At 33.1% G+C, this 24,213-nt stretch overlaps 1 protein-coding gene across 1 annotated transcript; it reads left to right on the top strand.

The window, feature by feature from the left end:
* Positions 1-10,120: 10,120 nt before the first annotated feature.
* Positions 10,121-20,647, top strand: LOC127117488 (caffeic acid 3-O-methyltransferase 1). The gene is made up of 4 exons (XM_051047517.1): positions 10,121-10,638; positions 18,652-18,962; positions 20,041-20,105; positions 20,210-20,647. The coding sequence occupies exons 1-4, from the start codon at positions 10,202-10,204 to the stop codon at positions 20,510-20,512; spliced, it is 1,116 nt and encodes a 371-aa protein (XP_050903474.1). The 5' UTR covers positions 10,121-10,201; the 3' UTR covers positions 20,513-20,647.
* The last annotated feature ends 3,566 nt before the right edge of the window (positions 20,648-24,213 follow it).

The raw sequence follows: 24,213 nt of genomic DNA, 5'->3' as shown, positions 1-24,213 counted from the left end.
TTGTTTAGTTAAGTTTGGCCCATTATTTTAGCAATTGGATATTATAATTATCCCATCGCACCTTACTAATATAGAACATGCATCTCGCGTAGGTGAAACCTACATTATCCGATACTAGTCTTGATGAGTGCTAAAACTTGGAAAGCATAAACTTAATATTTAATTTGAGGGAATTTGCAATTATTCTGATCTCACCGGCTTATTTATCATATAAATCGTCTCTCACATGCATCAACATACATTCACATGCATCAACATACATTCACATGCATCAACATACATAATGAAACAGTTATGGCCCCTAGCGCAATTGTTCTCCCAAGCCAATGAGAGAACCTAAGCTAACCTAATAACGATATAAGCTTCTCTAAGCAAGATCTTCAAGGTTGTCCTCCTTTGATATTGAATTCTTCTCTTTCTTCATAACATTACATTACATAAAAGAAACTCGTTTCACATACGAGGGAGTGAGATGAGAAAAGAAGTTACATTAAGAGATTAAAAGAGAGGCACGACACGCAGGTCGTATTTTAAAAACCCAAAACAAGATAAAGAAAAACTAAGGCCATAACCGATCACCACAAAGACAATAATAATAAACACATTATTATTATTAATTTTAATTCTTTTAATTAATTAAAACCAAATTAAATTTTGGCGACCGATCACACTACGCATAGTTAGCCGGGGGTCCGCTGCCCGGTCAGCGGACGGGGGTCAAGGGGCAGCACCCCTGGCCAAATTTTTTAATGAATAATTCATTTGAAATCGACGTCGTTTTTCGCATCAACACTTGATACTTTAAAGCACAACTCTTGCGCAGTCACAACCCTAATCGCATAACTCTTTGACAACACAACCCTTGTGCCATCATAACCCTAATGCACCAATTTCAGACCGTCAAACACACCTCAATTGTTGATTCAGTATGATTGATTAACACGTCATTGCTTCACCATACTAATGTTGAATCAAGAAGCAAACGACCATTGATCGCTCAAAGGAAAACAACCATTAAGTGTTTGAATGAACGAAACAGAAACAGTATATCATATATACCGTATTTTGCATCAGGATTACTCATATCATATAGATAACTTGATCGATCTCAATTGCATAACCTATGGACGATCGATGTATCGCTGCTTCACCATACTAATGTCGGATTCCGAAGCATAGTCAACATCAATCATCCAAATCGTACACACATGATGCCAAATTTAATTACTCATTTATTCTTTGATTCATTTTGGGTTTTAATCGTATTAATACAGAAAATACAGAAAATAAACAACTATCAGATGCATGGTTTCGTAAGTGGCTCTGATACCACTGAAGGAGAAGAGCGGTCCAAAACACAGCGGAATTTTAAAATGTCTCATTTAGTGATCCTTACGAATGGGCATGATCAGTGATAAAATCATTACCTCTTGTGGCGATTGTAACCTTTGATGCAGATCTATGGAGCGATCACGAATGTTGAACGATAACAACGCCTATACTCAGTCCACACGAACGAATTCCTCCAATCTCAGCGCTAGCTGCTACGAATGAAGGCTTTGAGTGAGAGAGAGAGAGAGAGAAACGAAATTGCAACTGCACAAATGCTTCTACACAAGGGTTCTATTTATAGAACCACTTGTGTGGGCTGCAAGCTAAAAAGCCCACTCAAGTGTATGTGGCTCATATCTTACCATATTTCGTATTCTACTTAAGTACACCGTACCTTACGATGTTCTACAATTCACTTAAGTGCACCGTACATTACAATATTCTTTAGTTACTCTATCTCTCATCAATCTGTCCTTTTGTGTGTGACCATGTAGGTTTTCGCGGCATTGACAATTATATTAAATCACGTATTTAACATAATAAATAGTGAGTGGTATCTAGCAACACATCACTGCTACCTAAGACACGAAAATGCCATGTGATTTGACAAATCCTTTTTGTGATAATACTTATGTGTACAATTACCCTTATGTCTATATTGAACACAAGGCATAGACCGTGTCATCCTTGTCCAGTTCAATATTGGGCCCATAGACATTTATCCTGTTACGCAGGATGGACAAATTCCATCTAGGTCACTCATGTCCCTTAGCATGCTTCGTGGAGTACCCACTAACTGTCTTTATGGTCATCCAGTTACGGACAATGTTTGATCAGCAATAAGGCACTCGACTCTACATCTAGGGTCCATAGTGGTTTCAGGTCGAAGGGTGGTATACACCATTATCACCATGAGAATAACTTATGACACTTTGCATAACATTCTATATAGTATTCTCATAGCGGGTCAATCCAGTATAAATATTACTCTTAATATTCATACCTATGTTTAAGACTTGATAACTCCTTATCCATGATCCATGCGATGTGATCATCAGTCTATATACATAATAGTCTTAATGCTTTAATGTTATCCCACTTCACAATAAAGCTCGACTACAGATACTTTAAGAATAATGTCCTTATGTTTAATGTGATCTCATGATTAAGTCAAACTTGATACATTAAACGGACTAGTTATTCTAGGGACTTTATTAAACAAACATAATAAAGAAAAAGCCTTTTATTATTAATAAATAATTCGATACAAGTACCAAAAGTGTTGGCCTCTAGGGCTTACACCAACACAATATTCATAGGAAAGGAAAAAGTGAGCTTGAATTTAAGAATGGTATAGCTTTGGAGCCTTACACTAGTTAGGTGAAGAGGAGAGCAAAAGAATTCAAGATGTCATACGCTTATGAAAGACCTATGTCTTTAGTAGTGGTCAAATCGCCCACTATTAAAGGCATGGAGGAGTTGAAAGGGGCTTTGGATAAGATGAAGCAAGAGAGGGATAATTGGAAAGACAAATTTCACACCACACACCTTGAGAAGGTAGAATTGCATAAGCATTTGAAACAAAATGACGACTTGAGAGAGTTGTTTGAGCAACGTGATATGAAGAGGTCAAGGGACCAAGAGAATTTATTTTCCTATAACAATTCATCATCTACTCATCCTCTTACTTCTGGTGTTTGGAAAGGCATTATAGACCAACTTGTGAGAAGGACGCCATAAAAAGCAGCTATGAAAGAAGGATCAAAAGACTTCGCAATAAGTATCAGCTTGGAGTTGGGTGGTCATCGGATATGATTCCATAAATCTAGTTTCTTTCCATTTACGATCATTGAAATTGTATTTCTGATTGTAACCCTTCACATTATTAATAAAATGAGATTTTCAATACTTCAAAACATGTTATTCCCTTTACGATGTTTGCAATTTGTTTCATGTCTTAAAGTTCCTTGAAAACTTCACATTTGTATATCATGCATCATGTTGCATCTTGGTCTTGCTTTGAGTAAGTTTTCCAGGGGTCTTATTTCTTCCTTTCTTGGTCTTGGACAAGATAATTTGTCTCACCAGTATAACACTCGTGCTAATCAACTGAAGAAGATGGATCGTCTAGAGTAAGAGAATCGTGAACTCCATGAAGAGGTGACTACTTTGAGGGACAGTTATGAAAGGCTCACTGCTATGATGGAAACTCTAGTGTCTGCTCATAATCAGCCTCCTCCTCCTCCTCCTCGGACTCCTCTTCAGAGGACTGTGATTTCTGAAATTGTCTCTACGCCCATCTCCGTGGCTCCATTCAGTGCTCCGCAACACCATGTGCCTTCTGGTTTCCCTTGGGGCATGTCTCCTAACTTTCGTCCTGAAGGGTATCAACCTGCTATTGAAGTTCCTATGGCTCAACCGTTCATGTTTGTACCTTCTCCTGTGATCTACGATGCTCCTTATGTTGAAGAACCTATTTTCCATGCTGACCAGAGTGAAATAGTTGGTGTCTATGAAAGGTTAGACGAGTTTCAAGATCAATTTCAAGCTATGCAGAAAGAGATTCATGCCTTAAGGGGAAGTCCTTTTCATAGGGAGTTTTGCCTAAATTCTAAGTCCAATTGTCTCAGATCAAACCAACAGTCCACACAAGATATTTTTTAGGGTTTTTGTTCTTATTATATACATTAATGGTCAAGGCCACACAAATAAACACAATATACACAAACAAGATATATCACAAAATATGGTCCAAATGGACAAAGTGAAAATGACATTAACATAAACAACTTGAATGGTATGAATAATGCTTAAAAAATAAAGTGCATTAAAGATAACTGACTTGAAATTAAACGTTAGTTGTTAATGAGTTAGAAGTTAGTATTGCTTTTGCTTTTTTGTTTGTTTAAGTCATTCTTTGGAGAACACTCAACCCACTTATCACAAGCATGGATCCTTGAACCAAGACATCTTCCAAAGGAAGGAAAAAAGACGAAGTTTCCACATAATACCATGAAAGAGGGGAGACTTACAATCTCACTAACTAGAATGCTATGCCTTTTGTGTCAAAACTTAGCGCTATGTTAAGTAATCGTAATTGGACTTATGTAGAAGTCACAATTATTTGAGGCCGGGCAATAGAATTTTGGTGTTAATGCATGTCAGAGACATAGTATGATGAACTATGCTCATGAAACATACCACACACAAAAAGAATATGCAAAGTGGGGGACCTAATCTCATCCACACTCAAGAAGACTTGTAATCTTTTACTCGCTTTCTAGTTTAGGACACCATGCACACACAAGGTTTTCTCTTGGGCTACCTGACAATGAGACATTTTATTTATGTACTCCCTTGTACTTTACATGTACCCCCTCCCCTTTCAGATGTATGCTTTTACTTGCTTTATCTTTTATTGCTTGATAACTATTCCCTAGGCATTAGGAGCAATCACTCTTTCAAAATCAATAAGCAAACCCTTGATCTAACGTCAAGCGGTCTTTTTTCAAATCAAACTCAAAAACACAATAAATACGATTAGGATTGTATGTCACGAGCCTTAAGTGGTAAATAAGGGATGAGAATAGAGCTTTCCTACACTTGTTCTAAGTATCTTGAACACAAGACATTTGGCTTGATAGTTCGAGATACTCACCTTTATCCATAGTCTTTAGTGCAATCCGAAATCAAGAACACATTTCTCAAAACCAAAAAATAATTCAATGTATTCAAACCTTTTGTTTGAGCCTTAGGGCGACACGATCAAAAACCCTTCTTCAAGGTAATAAAATCAACAAAACAAACAATATTTTTTACCCACGAACTACGGGGCTCTGATTTCTCACTTCAACAAGTGGGCATACGTAGGCACGAGGACCCAAATCCTTGGCGAGCACACTAATTTAAAACCTACCTCCACTCCGCAAGCCTTTGGCAATCAAACATTCGATAAATGACACCCATTTAAGCGCAAACATCCTAGATGGCTCCCATGGAGTACCATAGATGTGATGGGTGGTAATACCTTCCCCTTGCATAACCGACTTCCGAACCTGTTCGTGGTTACGACGATCGTTCTTTGGGGTTTTCTCGATATTTTCCCTTTCCTTTGAAATAAATAAAAATCGATGGCGACTCTTTATTTTTCGCGTAGCGACATTAACATAACGTTAAATTTGTCCCAAAAGTAAGTCATTTTCATAAGTGAGATTGTAAGTCTCCTACTCCTCATGTCATTGTATGAAAATATTGCTCTCTTTTCATTTATGAGAGCTAGTGGCATACTTGTCGATTTTATCCAAGTTGGAGCCCTTCTCATATATGATGTAAAGGTCCATGTTTTTCAAGATTATGAGTGAATAGTTGAGTGTTCTCCAAAAAATGACAAATTGCAATTCCTTTTTTTTATTACTAACATCTTAACTTTACTTTAATGTCATTTATCATATGCTCTTTATTTTTTACTATTTACTTTATGTTTTTATTTTAGTATCTCATATCATATTTGGCCTTTGTTCACTTGGACCTTTGTTTATGTTTATGCTCTTTTTACTTTATCCATTTGGACTTTCATCCCTTGTAAAAGAAATTAATAAAGAAAGACCCCTAAAATTTTTGGTTCTCTTAATTCTATGAACTAGAGGTTAATATCCTTTGCATTGTTATGGAGTTATGGACTTAGAGCTAGAACTTTGACCTTTGCTTTGGGAGATTGTGATTTGAGACCTTGGGATTCATCTGATACCTTTGACTTTGGACTTCTCTTTGAAGACATGGTTTGATTACTTTAGTTTCATCTGCTACATGAATATTCTTTGCTTATTCGGCTTGAGGCTTAATCCAAAGGAGGGAATTCTTGCTTGACTTATGTCATAAAGCTCGTTATCTTTTGGTCGGATCCTTCCTCCCTAGCTTTTACTTTATGCTCTAGGATAGTCTCTTCTTCTCCTTTCCTTCTTTAATTTTCAAAATCATCCCTCTTTTTTTAAAACCTTCTTGTTTTTAACTTGGACCATTTTCTCAATAAACCTTGACTTTTGTCAAGTGATTTTCAAAACTTTTTCCTAATAAATGCTAATCCATCTTAAACACATTCATACCAATTTCAAAAGACTTAAAAATGCATAACTCACTCAAATCATTTTGTGCCCTTTGTGCACTTTTTCCTTTTAAAACTTTTCTCGGGTTTAGATATGAATCATTTCAATAGTTGAGATATAATTCTCCTATCCCCATAGTACTGATGATAATTCTTTTTCATCTAAGAGAGTTAGTGGTATACTTGTGGATTTTTATTCGAGTTGGAGCCCTTCTCATGATGATTCAAAGTTCTCATACTTATGAGTGACTAGTTGAGTATTCTCCTTAAAATGACAAAATGCCTTTTCATTAAAAATGAATCAAAACTAACATTTTTGATATTTCTACCACTTACTACGAGGTTTTGATCCTCCATTGCACTTTGTTGATATGTAGGCATGAGACTTCAAAAGTCTTGGCAAACACAACAATTAAAGAAAGTATTTATGTTCCCATATATCCAATATTTTGCAAACAACACCATTTTTTTCAAACTAAAATGTACATATTTTCAAAGAGGTTCCCATGGAGTACCATGGATGTTTAGGGTGTTAATACATTCCTTTTGCATAACTAACCCCCATACCCTTATCTCTTTTTATTAGTTTTGTTTTAAAAAACTTCTCTAGGTTTTGTTCGTACTTTTTCCCTTTTCCTTTGGAAATAATAAAAGCGCGATGGCCACTCTTGCTTTGTGAGTTAAGTTAATCAATACCTTAATCTCAAAATTTTTACCGCTACACTTATAAGTTCAAACAGGCTGCTGCTCCAATTCAGAATTAGGGTGAATTAATATGGAACATTCTTATTCCACCTTCTAGATCTCTCTTATTTTGGAGATTTCTTCATCAAAAAATTCCCACTGATGAAAATCTTGTCACTAGAGGGATGAACATTCCTTCTATGTGTAGTTTTTGCTTGGTTCACATATAGAGTCTTGATCATATATTTTTCAAGTGCAATTTTGCCGATAAACTTTGGGGACATATTTCTTCTATCTTGTCTCATGATATCCAGACCGTTGATGACTGTTGGGCGGCGTTGAACGACCACTTTTCTGCTCAGGGAAAGTTGGTTGTGTTGGCAGCTATTACAAATATTTTTTAATGTTATCTGGAAGGCTAGGAACATACTCAGGTTAACAACATCAAAACTCATTAGAAGACGACATTCAATTCCATTATTGCGGAGGTTTCTCGCGTTGGTAATGCTTCTGTCAAAATTGGTTCTATCTCTATGTTGGATTCTAATATTCTTAATGACTTCAATGTGAAGTTGAATCCTCCCAAGTCTTGTATAGTGAAAGAGTTTCTATGGCGTCATCCTATTCCGAACTGGGTGAAATGTAATACTGATGGTGCCTTTATGGGAGTTTCAGGTGTTGCTGCCTATGGTGATATTTACAGGGATCATAATGATAATAATTTTGGTAGCTTATCAATGATTATTGGGGTAGGGAATATCCTCATGGCAGAGCTTACGGCTGCTATGATGGCTATTGAGATTGTGAATGACAAAAACTAGAATCATCTTTGGTTAGAAACTGACTCGAAGTTGGTTATTCTTGCGTTCAAGAAACTTTCTATGGTTCCATGGAGACTTCGAAACAGGTGGCAGAATATTTGCATCATACTAGATACATTATTTTTTGGTAACTCATATTTTAAAGGAAGATAATCATTGTGCGGACAAACTTGCTAACATAGATTTACATGTACATGATTTTACTTGGTGGAATGTAGTTCATATGAACATTCTTATGGATTTGCTAGGAATTCCATAGGTCTTTCTTACTATAGAGTTTGACATTAAGGGGTTTTGATTTGATCCCCTTATTTTTGTGTCTGAACCTACATTTTTTTAAAATATATTTTGTGGTGGTCTTGGGTCACCTTAAAAAAATAAATAATACTCCCTCCGTCGTATAAAAAGTGTCTAATTTGTATTTTTTTATGTTTCAAAATAATTATCCTTTTACAATATCAATACAACATTTATTATTATTTTTTCACTATTATACCCTTATTTATTAGCTTTACTTTATTCAACCATTCTTTTAACTATAATTAATAGGGGTATTCTAGTAAATGATATTAGTTTTATCATCAAAATCAACACGTCTAATATTTTTTTAAAAATCGTGAATTGTTCAAATTGAATATTTTTTATGAGACGGAAGGAGTACTCGTATGTTATTTGAATCTTTGATTTCATATGTAGCATATGTGTGTGATGTGATTTTATTGCGACAGATATGGATAAGTCACATGTCACTCCTTTGATTAATGTTATCATGAATTCATCAACCTACTCTTGCCCTTTACTTCTTACTTGTAAGAGTAATAATTATTATTTTAGTTAAGTGTCTTATTTATATTTTTTTATCTTAAAATAATTGTTTATTTATAATATTAATATAATATTTATTATTATTTTTTCATTATTATATATTTTAATTAATTTTTATTTTATTTAATTATTCTATAATTATAATTATTAAGAGTATTTTAATAAATAATATTAATTTTATCATTAAAATCAATATATATCTAATATTATTTTAAGAACAATATATTATTCAAATAAAAAACTTTTTATGAGAATGATGGAGTATATATTTGATTCTAATTTTGTTTTGAATTCTTGCAAGAGTAGTAGGATTAAAATTTCTTCCGGTTAGAAATTTAGAAATGATGATATATTGACAAATTGTGATTTGTAAATAGTGTAACATCCTATGCAAGTTGTCACCATGTCATATGCATTATTCTTATCCTGAAACCAACTGCCATGGTATTAATCATTCATCCAACTGCCATGGTCCTAAAAGTAAATGGAAAAAAGTTGTTGAGTGCTAGGAAACATGCATGCAACTTTAATATCTGAGTTTTCAACAAAAAGCAAAAGCCATGTTAAAGCAAAGAGGTGTGCTATGTTTACACTCAATTTTCTTACACCGTATTTACACAATTATAGCGGTCGGGTCCACTTTATCTTGCAGGCTAGGCACATGCAAATGTCAAAAGGTTCAAAACATGTACTATCCTTTAAGATTTTTGTATTTTTGCAATAATATATTTATAAGATATTGTATTTTTATTAAATTATTTTATAAATATATTAAAAGTAATCTATAGAATAATAATTAAAAAATATAATTGAAAAAATAATAATTATTTTTATATTAAAAAGTGAAAATAACACTATTTTAAAATATTTTTTAAAAAATGATAGTCGATAAAATATAAATTTTATTTAATTTATTAATTTGATACATTAGTTATTTAATGAATTAAAAAAAATAAAATATTTTTTATATAACTAGAAGTATTAAATAGAACCATTTTATAAAAGAATTATTCTTAGTCCCTGATTAATATATAAGGATCTTAAAAGAGTTCGGCAACAAAGTTAGTAACCATTCGATCAAAATCGAAAGATTCAGAAATATAAGCTTGATAATTGAAATTATAAAATAGAAATTGAAAATTATGCTTATGTTTGTATTTTATATCTTGAGCCTGAAATTTGTTTGCTGTTTTGAATTTCCTTTTTCTTTTTTTCAATTAATACTTTGGTGGAAGTGGATGGATATTACATTTTACCAATTCAATGCAGTAATTATTACTAAAATGACACCAGAAAGATACACCAACACCGTATATACATTTGTTTTTTTAATAATTTTCTTTTGCTTTGATTTTTGTGTCAATGGTTAAATGCTTTAGAAAAAGTTATGGTGTAAATAAGGTGTAAGAAAATTGAGTGTAAACATAGCACACCTCATATGCATATAGGAGTAATTGAGAAAATGGAGAAAGTATCAGATGAAGAAGCTTTCCTTTTCGCTTTGGAACTATCATTTGCTTCTTCTGTTCCAATGGTTCTCAAAACAGCTTTGGAACTTGGCATCATTGAAATTATAGCCAAATCTGGTCCTAATGCATACCTTTCATCTTCTCAAATTGCTTCTCAAATTCCTGGTATAAAAAATCCAGATGCACCTTCTATGTTGGACAGATTGTTGCGTCTTTTATCTAGCTATAAAATTCTGACATGCTCCGTTCAACAAGTTGATGGAGATTGTAACGAAGAAAGATTGTATGGTGTTCACCCTTTAGCTAAATACTTTGTCGAAAATAATAATGAAGATGAAGATGAAGATGGTGCCTCCATGATTTCCTTCTTTCTCATGCAACACGACAAAGTTCTCAAAGACGTGTGGTATGTACTACTTTCATGTTTCATTTACTAACACAAGTTAACTTTTTTATTATTTTTTAGTAACATTTCATAAATATATTATTACACGAAATCTGAGAAAGTAACATGAAGAAGGTGAGAGGGGAAATGAATAGAGATATAGAGAGGAATAAAATAAGAAGGAATGATATTTTTACACTTACTTTCATTCCGTTTGATTCTTTTTGTTATATTTAAAATAATTATTTTTTACTTCTTCAAATACAAATGAACACATGTCTGATTGTATTTTATATGGTGTAAAAGTTTTTGAGTTAGAATAGCAATCCTCATAAATAAAGTAGTGAAGGTGTGTTGACAATTGAAAGAGTTTTTCTAAGAAAGTATTCCATTATTTATTTTGATTTAAGTTTTTATTATTATTAACGATATTATTATTACTAACATTATCATTAAATATCCATTTTAAATTGATTACTTCTCATAAATGTTTTATATACATTAATTATTATATTATTTAAAGATAAAAGTATCAGCTAAACTATCCTATCCAATACAATTAAATTATTACTTATTAAAAAATAAATATATTAGCGGATGGGAATGGTCACCGTAAAACTGTTATATAAAGAAAAAGCATGGTGATTGATTCTGAGAAGTAAATACTCCAATAATTTATCATTTCTTGAATATTGAGAATTTATGGACATCTAATTATGAAAGTATTTTTCGGTCTTATAAAAAAGTGTTTTATTTATATTATTTTTTATATATTAAAATAAATATTTTTTTAGAATATGAATATAATATTTATTAATTTTTTTATTATTACATCTTTATTTATCATGCTTTTTAATTATTTTACTAATTATATTAAATAAGAATATTTTAATAAATAATATTAATTTTATCATTAAAATAAATATATTTAATCATTTTCTTAAGAATCACGTAGAACTCAAATAAAACACTTATTATGAGATAAAGTGAGTAATGAATATGTATGCATTTCCGAATGGCTTTGGCTACCATTGGGTCTAAGATTTGAATCCGCACCCATCTGTTTTAATCTATTTGAAACCGATTTAGACAACCTAATTACCCACAGACCGACCCGACCCGCCCATTTAACCAATATTAAATTTGGTTTTTGTGAATTTAAATGATTTTTCAGGTTTTTTGTCCACCCCTAACCAAGTAGATTGGTTAATATGTATATATGGTGTGAAGAGTTAGTTATTTTAACTAACTTTTCTATTAACTTTTAATTAATCCTAACTAATATTTTAAAGTAGTTTCACTTCTTTTATTATTATTGAAGATTAACTATAGAGATTTATTCATCTATATTACTCATGAAATAAACGTTACAATTGCTTGTTTATATAAGCTATTGGACCTAAGAAATAGTAAGAAACTGACTAACATAAGAGATAAATGAGGAAAAGAAATAACACCCTAAATAATAGTCTATAAAAGTGGTTATGATAAACCTTATCTCTAATACTCCCCCTCAAGTTGGATATTGAGGATTATGAACTCCTAACTTGGACAACAAGTCATGGAAAATCTTAGTTCCTAAAGATTTGGTGAATATGTCAGCTTATTGGTGCTGAGTTGAAACATGAGTCGTACTGATGGTGCCTGATTGGATACGATCTCTGATGAAATGGAAATCGACTTCAATGTGTTTAGTTCTTTCGTGAAAGATAGGATTGGCGGCTAAATGAATGACTGCTTGATTATCACAATATAAGGGAGTAGGATGTGTGCAAGGGACTTGAAGAGTATGCAATAAGTTGCGAAGCCAAATAATTTCACTTGTAGCATGTGTCATGGCTCTATATTCAGCTTCACTAAAGGAGCAAGAGATAATCACTTGTTTCTTTGTTTTTTATGAAATGGGGGCGTTTCCAAGTTTCAACAAATATCCTGATGTAGATTTTCATGTTATGGGATATGATACCCAATCCGAATCACAAAAGACAACTAGTTGGAGGTCATTATTTTTAGGTAAGACGATGCCTTCACCTAGGGAGGATTTAAGGTATCAAAGGACTCTCATGGTTGCGTCCTAATGATCTTGGAGGGGTGTTTGCATGAATTAGCTTAGCACATGGACAAAGTATGTTAATTCTGGCCTTGTGACTGTGAGGTAAGTGAGGCGACCAATGAGTTGTCTATATTTTAACGGATCAGAGTACGGTGATCCATTAGCCAAGGCAAGTTTGTGATTGGCCTCCATGGGGAATGAAGAAGGCTTGGAACCAAGCATGCCACATTCAATGAGAATATCAAATGTATATTTTCGTTGACAAATAAACAAACCTTCTTGGACGTGTGCTAGTTCGATACCGAGGAAGTACTTAAGTTTTCCAAGATCTTTCATATGAAAATATTGACTTAAGTGGTGCTTGAATTTAGCACAAGCTTCTTCATGGTTTCCAGCAATGATTAAGTCATCAACGTAAACGAAGACATCTATGAAAATGGATGGTTTGGCGTACGTGAAGAGGCTGTGATCAACATGGCTCTCCTGGAAACCATAGTCAATCAAAGCTTTTGATAATTTGGAATACCAGTTTTGAGAGGCTTGGCGTAACCCGTACAATGACTTCTTCAACTGGCACACCATATTAGGATGTGTAGTTTTGTGCCTTCTGAAGATTTCATATAGACATCTTCATCTAAATTTCCATGAAGGAAAGGATTGCTAACATCCATTTGATGGAGGATCCATTGTTTGGTGGCTGCAACAGTTAGTAAGCATCAAACGATTGTCATTTTTGCAACGGGTTCAAAGGTTTCATGGATGTCCTCTCCTTCAGTTTGAGTAAATCCTTTTGCAACCAAACAAGTTTTATGCTTCTCAATTTCTCCCATAACTTTGTGCTTAATCTTGTACACCCATCGGCAGTCTATTAATTTTTTGTTAGGTGGAAGAGTGGTCAGTTCCCATGTTTGATTGCCTGCCAATGCTTGAAGTTATTGAGCCATGACATCTCTCCACACTTGCAGTTTACTTGCCTGAATGTATGATGAAGGTTCTTCAGTGTTACTAATTGCTGCAAGATAAGCTTTGTGATTCTGGGAAAAGTTGTCATATTGGACAAAATCTGAAATAGGACATTTGATATTAGGATGCACATTGTAGCAATAGAATTCTTTGAGGTGTTGTGATGGTTGTTGTATTCTTGGTGGTAATTCTATTGCAGCATGATTATGGTCCTCATTCTGCTCCTCCTCAGTCGCATCATGCTCATTGGATGAAATTTGCGAAGCTGAAATTGGGTTGGTTGGATTATGATCATCTTGTACATGAGTGTTACTAGATGATTCTGGTGAGTGATTTGCATGGTCCTGGTGCAAATTGTCAACAGAAGGAGTGTCAGGATTTATCGATGCATTGTTAAGTTCTTGTGAACTGATAGGAGGAATATCTGCAAGAGATGGAACCAAATTAATTTGTGGTTCTTCATCACTATCGTATTTTGCAGAATTGTGAACAGGTTGGTGGAAGATGGGTTTGATGCTTGAAGGAAGGGATAAGTATCCTCATAGAATAAGATGTCTTGTGATATATGGAAAGTATGAGTTTGAAGATTATAAACTTTCCAGCCTTTTTGTCCTTGTGGATATCCAAGGAATAAACATTTGTCAGCTCGTGGATCAAATTTGTCTAGTTGTTTGGAGATATTCTTCATGTAGCATAAACATCCAAAATTGCGTAGATGATCATATTGGGTGCCTTTTCGCAAAGAAGCTCATAGGGAGTGAGACCTTTATTAGCAACAGTAGGGGTACGATTGATTAAGTATGTTGCAGTCAAAATGCAGTCACCCCAAAAGTGTAGTGGAAGGTTAGCTTGAAAATGTAATGCTCACGCTATATTCAATATATGTCTATATTTACGTTCTACGCGTCCATTTTTTTGTGGGGCATAAACACAAGAAGTTTCATGAATTATGCCCTCTTGGTGAATGAAATTTAAGAATTTGGAGTTAACAAATTTTGTACCATTGTCGCTGCGGATTTTCTTGATAGTTTTATTGAATTATCACTTGATCAGATTATAGAAAGTAGTCAAGTGATGCAGTGTTTCAGTTTTTTATTTCATTAGGTATATAGTGTAATCATCAATAATTGTGAGAAAATATTGTGCTCCATTATGTGTAGCAGTATTGTATTTACCCCAAAGATCACAATGGATCAAATCAAAAGTTGCAGTAGCTTTATTATTACTAGAAGGAAATGAGTTTCTACATTGTTTTGCTTTATGACATATATCACAACAGACTGATTTATGTGAGTCAAAAGTACATTTAAGGTGATGCGAAATTTGTTGTAAAGCTTGAGGAGAATGGTGTCCCATTCTAGTGTACCACAAAGTAGTTAAGTATTTCTTAGCTGCCCCTAAGAATCCATGTTGAGATGACTTTGTCAACAAATAGACACCTTCATAAATGCTACCGAATCCAATCTTCTTCTTTGTTAGAGGGTCCTGGATTATGCAACAATTTTGGTCATAAGTTACCGTATAAGATAGATCACGACTCAATCTATGAATGGAAATTAAGTTGCAGTTGAATGAAGGAACCATAAGCACATTATGTAGTATGAAATTAGGGAAACAAAATACATCTATGCAATCAACAAGGCTGGATGTTCCAGTGGGAGTAATGATTTGGAAAGACTTTGGAAGTTTCTAAATATTATGCAAAATAGATGGTAAATAAGTCATGTGATAAGATGCACCACTATCAAGTATCCATGTATGAGTTGCATGTACCTTACCGCTCATGTTACCGAGAGGAGGAACTGGGTATTTGTTTGCGAGTGCCATGTAAAGCATGCCCTGATGTTGAACCTTCTGCAACATCACGTTTTTCAACTAATGCTCTATGACCTCTTCTTGGAGTTCTTCTGGCTTCCCAATGTGCAGGATAGTCGACAATTTCAAAGAATTTTTCTTTGACATGACCATTTTTACCATAATGATCACACTTGACTTTCGGGTATTCGCGCCATTTTGATTTGTCATGTTTGGAAGAGTGAAAAGATGAATCTGTATTGGTGTTAACGCTTCTTGTTGTATCAGTTGTTAACCGTGATTCCTATCGTTGTATAATATTGAAAACGCATCGCAACGGTGGGAGAGGATCGGAGTTGAGGATGATGCCATTGATTTGAACAAATTGATCGTTGACAAGACCACCAAGAAATAGATGCACACATTGTTCATCGTCTCTTTTGGTTAAAGGTTTGGAGGCTCCACAATTGCACTCCGATATTGGTTGGAGTTCATCAAGTTCATCGAAAAGGCTCTTGAATTTGGTGTAATATTTTGTTATACTCATGTCAGAATCTTTCTGCAGAAGCCATATGGTGCGCCATAACTGATGAATGTGTGGTGCGTTGATCTGGACAAATCTTTCTTCAAGATCAATCCAAATTTCGCAGGCAGTTGATGCGTGTGAGATGCTTCCATGCAGATTTGGATCGATCGCATTGATAATCCATGCCATGATCATGTAATCTGCTTTCTCCCAACTGAAAAAATCTGCAGAATTACAGGTAGGTTTCTTGATAGAACCATCAACGAAACCGAGCAGTTTTCATGGTTCGAAGCCATGTACGGTAATTATTGCCATTCAAGGTTGAAGAAACAAGAGGGGTTCCTGGGTTATCCGAATTATTTAGAGTGTATGTAGGGTTGGGTAGGATGATGGTGGATTGAGGTTCTTGCTCAGATTGATCATCATCAGAATCTTCGTGCTCTGATGCCATATTGAAGATTAACTATAGAGATTTATTCATCTATATTACTCATAAATAAAGGTTACAATTGGTTGTTTATATAAGCTATTGGATCTAAGAAATAATAACAAACTAACTAATATAAGAGATAAAATGGAAAAAGAAATAACAGCTTAAATAATAGATTATAAAAGTGGTTATGATAAACCTTATCTCTAATAATTATCTCTAAAACTCTCCCACAAATTCTTGGTGCATGCTGAATATTAAACATGCTAGTAACAACCCTCTCACAAATAAAGTGGATTTAAGTTCTATGTATTTTTTCCTAGCATGTAATATGGGATTGTGAGACAACATGACTGCATTGAAATTGTCGCGCATCAAAGTTGGTGTAAGAAATTAAGTTGGCGTGCAACTCAGTTAAGAGTGATTCAATCCATAGCCATTTGATTGATAATGCACCTGAATGCCAAGAAAATACTTAGGGTGTTGATTCAGTGAAAACTTGTCATGGAGCTTGACATAGTTTTAATGAATAACTCTGTCATTAGCTTGACATAGTCTAGAATGCCAAATGAAAACATAATTTATGACTGACCCTACATTCATGTGTCAGCCATTGATATGATACTCTAGATGTTTAGAAGTGATGAATTTGATATGTATAATGTTGTAAGTAATTTCAAATTTAGTGATATAGTTGTGTTTATGACGAGACACTCTAAAATATTCTTTAATTTGATCATATGTTCCACACAGAGACATTATAAAAAAATTGTGATAATTATAGAAATTAAAAATCGATAAAATTATTAAATATTATAAAAAGTATATCTCATAAAAAATAAATACGATATATATTTTTGTTTTAAAAAAATAAAAGATAAATATTTTATGCTATAAATTCATAAATTAATACGACGCCTCCACAACTTAAAATTTCTAGAACCCACATTCATCATTCTTCTAGATTCTAGAGAACAAATTAGTCTATAATGTGTTAATCCAAGTGTATTGTATAAAAAATAGGTCTCTTTTTGAATACTTAAGTCCTAAAATTAAAGTTAAAAATTGAGTCACATCTTTTCCTTTACAAATTGGTATATTTAAAATAAATCAAACTCTAATAATAAAATGTAAATTTAATAATAACATCTATTTTTTTTATTTTGAGAGAAAGAGGGTTGAAACTCAAAGAAAAAAATTACACAACAATTAACATAACAATGAAGACTCCAATACAATCAGTTAAGAATGTATGAAAAATTTAAACAGAAAATTGCTCATAAATCATCAAATTAAGTCCTAGATCACACCTCATGTTGACAAATGTATTTACACAAGTATTCGACTCATAATAAATATGACAAACACGCACCTCCCAACCTAGTTTGAACAACTATTAAATTTGTTGTACCAATTGCATTTCAATTATACTATCCTGTTCAGAATCTAAAATATTTTGAACAACTACTTTGGAATATATATGAAGCTCAATAGTTCGAAACTCAAGCTCTTTTCTCAATCTTAATCTTTCTAGCACACCCCAAAGTTCATCACTATATGCACGACAAGAACCTAAATATTTCTCGAAGCCTCCAAGCTATTCAAGCGTACAATCTCTTACAAGACTACCACATCCAGCTTTCAAGTCATTCGTACTAACTCCATCTGTGTTTAGTCTCACCTAACTCGAAGGAGGAGTCCACCTCATTTCCTTAGTCTCTCGAGCTAACACATTCTTAGTTGCAAAAAATTATTCACTAAAAAATTATGATTTTAGACAAAGATATCACATATTAACAAATTATGTTGAAGTACTTAATTTTTAATAACTATAAAACTATTTTTTAAAAGTGACTTAAAACTAGGGGTGGCAAAACGGGCTCGGCCCGCGGGGCATGCCCGTTTTGCCCGCACTTTTGTGCGGGGAGGGCCAAGGATTTAGGCCCCCACCCTCAAATGTGTCTGCCCCGCCCCGCCCCGTTTTTTTCGCGGGCTTTTGCGGGCACGTGTATTTACATAAATTTTTGCGTTTTTAGGCTTAAAGAGTGCAGTGCCCGCGGGCTTTCCCCGCCCCGCCCTCACTTTTTTGCGGGGCGGGTCTAAGTTTTAGGCCCGCATCCTCAACTATGACCGCCCCGCCCTGCCCCGTTTTTTTGCGGGTTTTTGCGGGGCGGGTATGCCCGTTTGCCACCCCTACTTAAAACATATATCTCCCGTAATGTATCCTTTTAACATAGATCTTTTTATATTATATTTTTGTAATTGTAGGTACCACTTAACAAATTCAATTAAAGAGGGTGGAATTCCATTTAACAACACTTTTGGAATGAATACTTTTGAGTTTCATGGCATAAATCCAAGGATCAACAAGCTTTTCAATAATGCCATGTCTGATCGCTCTTGCATCATAATGAAAAATATTCTGGTGACATATTCAGGTTTTGAGGGTCTTGGATCTATTGTTGATGTTGGTGGTGGGATTGGAACTATTGCTAATATGATTGTCTCTAAGTATCCCAACATTAAAGCCATTAACTTTGACTTGCCACATGTTATCAATGAAGCTCCTTCTCATCCAGGTTCGTCTTTATTTGAAAATATAGATGAAGGTTATACATTCATAGTGTTGACCAAACAAATTTGAGTCTATCTGCATTTTCATCCTTAAAATTGCAAGAATGATTTTAAAATGTGATTACAATAGCAGTTGTAAATATTGTGATTGTGGTTATTGAAAAGCACATGTGTGAAGTTTTTATTAAAAGATATTTGAAATACATCGTTAAAAATTATTGATGTTAAGATATTTTATTATATAGGAAGAAAATTGAATTTTGAATTCTGAAATTTTGAGTTTTAACAAAAATATTTAAAGAAACATGAATAAAGTTTCTGATGTGATTTCTAATAATGGTCCAAACATGCAATTGCGGAAACTACTTGAAGCTTCTGAATCAACAATATTACAGTCGCAGACTGCAATTTAAAATCATGATTGCAAGCACTAGGTGTTTAGAAAATATATGAAAAAGGTAAGGTAATAAAAAGTTTTAGGTTCAGTTCTTCTCCTCTAACTTGCATATATTGGATGCAAAATGAGTAAATTTGCGAATTCCATTAAGAATACTTTGAAAATATTGACATAAATCATACAACCATATTCAATTATATTTTACTGTGGAGACAGTATAAATAATATTAAAAATTAATTAATTAATATACGTCGTCATTTTATAATTTCTTATAGAATTAGAATTTTACCCTAACTCATTCGAAATCGACTTTAAATCAAATGTGAAATTTGGATTTTTCCCAATAATTTTACGTATAATTGAAATTTTATTTAAATATTATACTATTTTATATATATTATAATATTTTTACACCATATTAACCAATTATACTCTTACCGATATAAACAATCTATTATATTTTAATTATATATTATATTCCCTTTTGTTTTTAATATAAATTTTTTAAACTTTTTATATATATTAAAAAAATGATAATAATTATATAATAAAAAAATATTATGAAACTTTTTATAAAAGTACAGAGTTAATGAGATTTTTGGAAATTCACCAACAATATTTTTTCTCTTTAGCATTTGAATTCATGTCTGTATTATTGTTAATAAGTGATGGGTGTTTAATGAAGGTGTGGAGCATGTTGGTGGAGACATGTTTGTGAGTGTTCCAAAAGCTGATGCCATTTTCATGAAGGTGATGATCTTATTATTTTAAAGCTTGTTATTTTGTTTTCTATCATGTTTCTAAGATATAAGTATCTTGAGAAGAAAAAAACTAAAAATATGTTTGGAATGCAGTCGATTTGTCATGATTGGAATGAAGAGCAATGTTTGAAAATTTTGAAGAATTGTTATGATTCACTTCCGGTCATTGGGAAGGTGATAGTAGTTGAATCCATAGTTCCAATAGTTCCAAACTCAAACTTATCCTCAAAATCTGTGCTTCAAATGGATGTTACCATGTTATCTTATACCTCTGGTGGAAAAGAGAAAACAAAGAAAGAGTATGAGGCTTTGGCTAAGGGGGCAGGATTTCAAGGATTCCAAATTGCATGTTGTGTGTTCAACGTTTATGTTATGGAATTCTTAAAGAATGCTTAACATGTTATCATGTTCTGTCATTTGTACTTTATGTCAATGAATAAATTGTTTGTATTTATGTTTTCTCAAAAACAAAATTGCTAGTGTTTGTAGAACTCTTATATCATTTTTACTAAGTATGCCATGTTTTTTGAATTGTAACTTTGTTTTAAAATTTTTGTCTTAGCATATATTGATTAGGAAGCTTGTTGGTTAGAGTACATCTTGTGTAAGAAATGAGCATGAGGTGTAAGGTTTTGAATCCTCAAATTCTAAGTTCAACAAAAATCAAGATCAATACGAAGTAAAAGCTCTAAGAAGTACAAGTCTTGGATAATGCAGGATGAAGTTGTGTTCATATGGTTTCTTTCTGTAATTTCAGAATCAATGCTAGCTAGATTCTTGTCATGCAAGTATATATTTGATGTATGGAACAAAATTGACAGATACTTTAATGCTCATATAAAGGCGTAAGTTAGACAATTTAGAATTGAGTTGAAAGTGATGAAGAAAGGCGATTAGACCCATTACTGAGTATGTTCTTAGGATCAAAGCTAATGTGAACTCCTTGCTTGTAGTTGAAGATGCTATCTCAGAGCAAGATTAGATCAATACTAATAATGATTTCACAATGGTTGATGGTCTATGATAACGAAGGGTGTCATAGAAAGTGAATTAATTTCCAGCATTAACCGTGGTAAAAAAAACTAGATAGCAAACAACTTTACACGACAGTTGGATTACCCAACCGTAGTGAAATATGGAAAGGTCATGTTCGATACCCAACATCATAATTTTTACATTTTTTTAAATGGTGCTTTTTAGATGCTTCTCTACGGTGGAAGAAAAAACTGTGGTGAAATATATTATTTTTAAAATATTTTTTTTATTTTACATAAATCTCATTATAACCTATATTTTTATGAATAAAAACAGATATATAGAAACACAACAACATAACATATAGAATCAAAACCAAAATGACAATTATTATGATCATTACCATAACGAATAACATGTACTTCATATGTATCAATTTCTTCATATGAAGAGGTACATGTGTTGCGAAAGAAGGGGTATCAGAAATATCAAAATTTAAATCTTGATTTTTATCACTATGAGGAATGTATTTTCCTTGGAGAATAGTTGACCATCTTTTGTCAGAAATTTCAGTGACATAAAATACTTGTTTTACTTGGGATGCCATGATGAATGGTTCCTTCGTATAAACTGTCTTACGAAGATCAACCCATGTGAATCTTAACTCGTCACTTTTTACACCGGTGTTACTGTCAATCCACTTGCGTTTAAACAAAGGCACTTTGAATAGAACATAATCAATCTCTCAAATCTCCTAAATGACCCCAAAGCACGGTTTAGATGTCATTATAGGATTATCAACTTTGAAACTAGAGAAGTACATTAATTCAACCTCAACCATAACTCCACTATTTTGCATTGCATTATAATCATTCTTTGATTTTGTATAAAATAAAAGTTTACTAATGTCGTATGAAGTCTGTTACTACATTAAATTTAGGCATGTATAACATCCATTTAATTGTCTCAAATGCACTTCCATCATTAGAAATTCTTTTACTGAACCAATTTATAAAACTCTTGTTATGCTCTTTCAGTAACCACTTGTCACTCATTTGAGAAATTTTTTCCTTTATAAGTCTTTTGTGAGAAGATGAGGAAGGTTGAACTTCATCAAAATTATTAAATATATACAAATGTTCTTGAAGAACTACATATTTTTCCATTGACTTAACATTTAAACACTGAGTACTTCTGCCTTCATATTTTCCATCATGACGAGACTTTGAAATTTCTATAGAGTCTATTTTTAATAAATAGTTTGAACATAACTCAACAGCTTCTTCTATGATGTATCGTTCAGTGATTGAAACTTCTGGACAATGATGATTCTTCATATACCCTTTAAAGATCTTCATGTATCTCTCTATTGGATATATCCATCTTAAATAAACGGGACCACAAAATCTGATTTCCATAACTAGATGAATAATTAAGTGAACTATAATGTCAAAATATGATGGAGGGAAATATATCTCCAATTGACATGATATTATTGTAACATCATATTCCAACTCATCTATTTTTTGGGATCAAATACTTCATTACATATAATATTAAAGAATAAGTACAATCTGGTTATAGTTATCCTTACATTTTTTTTGTTAAGATGTCACAGATAGTTACTAGTGGAGTTATTGCATCAATACATGACAATCATTAGATTATAAGTCATTTAACTTGATATATTTCATTGATACAAGATTCTTGGTATTTGATGAGTATCACTGGAAACTTTGTAACCATACATACACTCAAAAAACATTTTTTTTCTAGATAGAGTGTGATATGTGTCGCATCTCGAAAAAAACGAGCTCACGAATCAATTTCGTGTTAACATAGCTTTTATTTTATCACGAACGATCAAGTTGCGTCTGCTTAATTCGCAATAGTTTTTAATCCGTTTGCTTAATTCAGAATTTGAGAATATTACTCGCATAATTTCCTTTACGCTTGTTAATGGTAATTGTAATCGAATAGGAGCAGACCCGTTAGGGATTTGGAGTTTTATAAGAATCAATGATAAGTCGGAAGATGATGCAGTAGGTTGGTTCGTGTCAGCTTATTTTATAATCACTTTTAAAAATCACTTTTTCGAATCTAAACCAACCCCCCCCCCTTTTTTTTTTCTATCGGTAGATTAATTAAACAAGAATCCTTGAGAACGATATTTGAGTCAATTTATCGTTAAACTACATTTTTGAAAAACTACTCGTTTTGATCCGCGTGCGACAGCGAATCAGTTCACATAGAGAGTTCTGATCATATATTTTTCTATCTTGTCTCATGATATCCGGACCATTGATAATTGGTAGGCGGCGTTGAACGACCATTTTTAAGCTCAGGGCAAGTTGGTTGTGTTGGCAGTTATTATAAATATTTTTAATGTTATTTGGCAAGCTAGGAACATACTCAGGTTTAACAACATCAGAACTCATTGGAAGACGACATTCAATTCCATTATTGCGGAGGTTTCTCTCGCGCTAGTAATGCTTCTCTCAAAACTGGTTCTATCTCTATGTTGGATTTCAATATTCGTAATGACTTCAATGTGAAGTTGAATCCTCCTAAGTCTTGTATAGTTAAATAGTTTATATGGCACCCTCATATTCTGAACTGAGTGAAATGTAATACTGATGGTGCCTCTGTGGGAGTTTTGGATGTTGCTTCCTGTGGTGATATTTACAGGGATCATAGTGGTAATCATCTTGGTAGCTTCTCAATGAATATTGGGGTAGGGAATTCCCTCATGGCATAACTTATGGCTGATATGATGGCTATTGAGATTGTGAAATAGAAAAACTAGAATCATCTTTGATTAGAAACTGACTCGAAGTTGGTTATTCTTGCGTTCGAAAAATCTTCTATAGTTTTGTGGAGACTTCAAAACAAGTGACAAAATATTTTGCATCATATTAAGTCCATTCATTTTTTGGTAACTCATATCTTTAGGGAAGGTAATAATTGCACGGACAAACTTGCTAACATAGATTTACATGTACATGATTTTACTTGATGGGATGAAGTTCATGTATACATTCTTATGGATTTTCTAAGAATTCCATAAATCTTGCTTACTATAGAGTTTGACACTTAAAGATTTTGGTTTGATCCCCTTATTT

This window comes from Lathyrus oleraceus, chromosome 2 (genome assembly GCF_024323335.1).
Source record: "Lathyrus oleraceus cultivar Zhongwan6 chromosome 2, CAAS_Psat_ZW6_1.0, whole genome shotgun sequence".
NCBI classification, from domain to species: domain Eukaryota; kingdom Viridiplantae; phylum Streptophyta; class Magnoliopsida; order Fabales; family Fabaceae; genus Lathyrus; species Lathyrus oleraceus.
Note: the sequence above shows the minus strand (reverse complement) of the source record. Positions and strands in the feature narration are given on the sequence as shown.

What these genes read in the sequence shown, in the direction of transcription:
- LOC127117488 (XM_051047517.1), top strand. Translation starts at nt 10,202, where the DNA reads ATGCATATAGGAGTAATTGAGAAAATGGAGAAAGTATCAGATGAAGAA. An exon ending in TGAAGCTCCTTCTCATCCAG is followed by an intron (nt 18,963 to 20,040) that starts GTTCGTCTTTAT and finishes TGTTTAATGAAG; the next exon opens with GTGTGGAGCATGTTGGTGGA. An exon ending in CTGATGCCATTTTCATGAAG is followed by an intron (nt 20,106 to 20,209) that starts GTGATGATCTTA and finishes TTTGGAATGCAG; the next exon opens with TCGATTTGTCATGATTGGAA.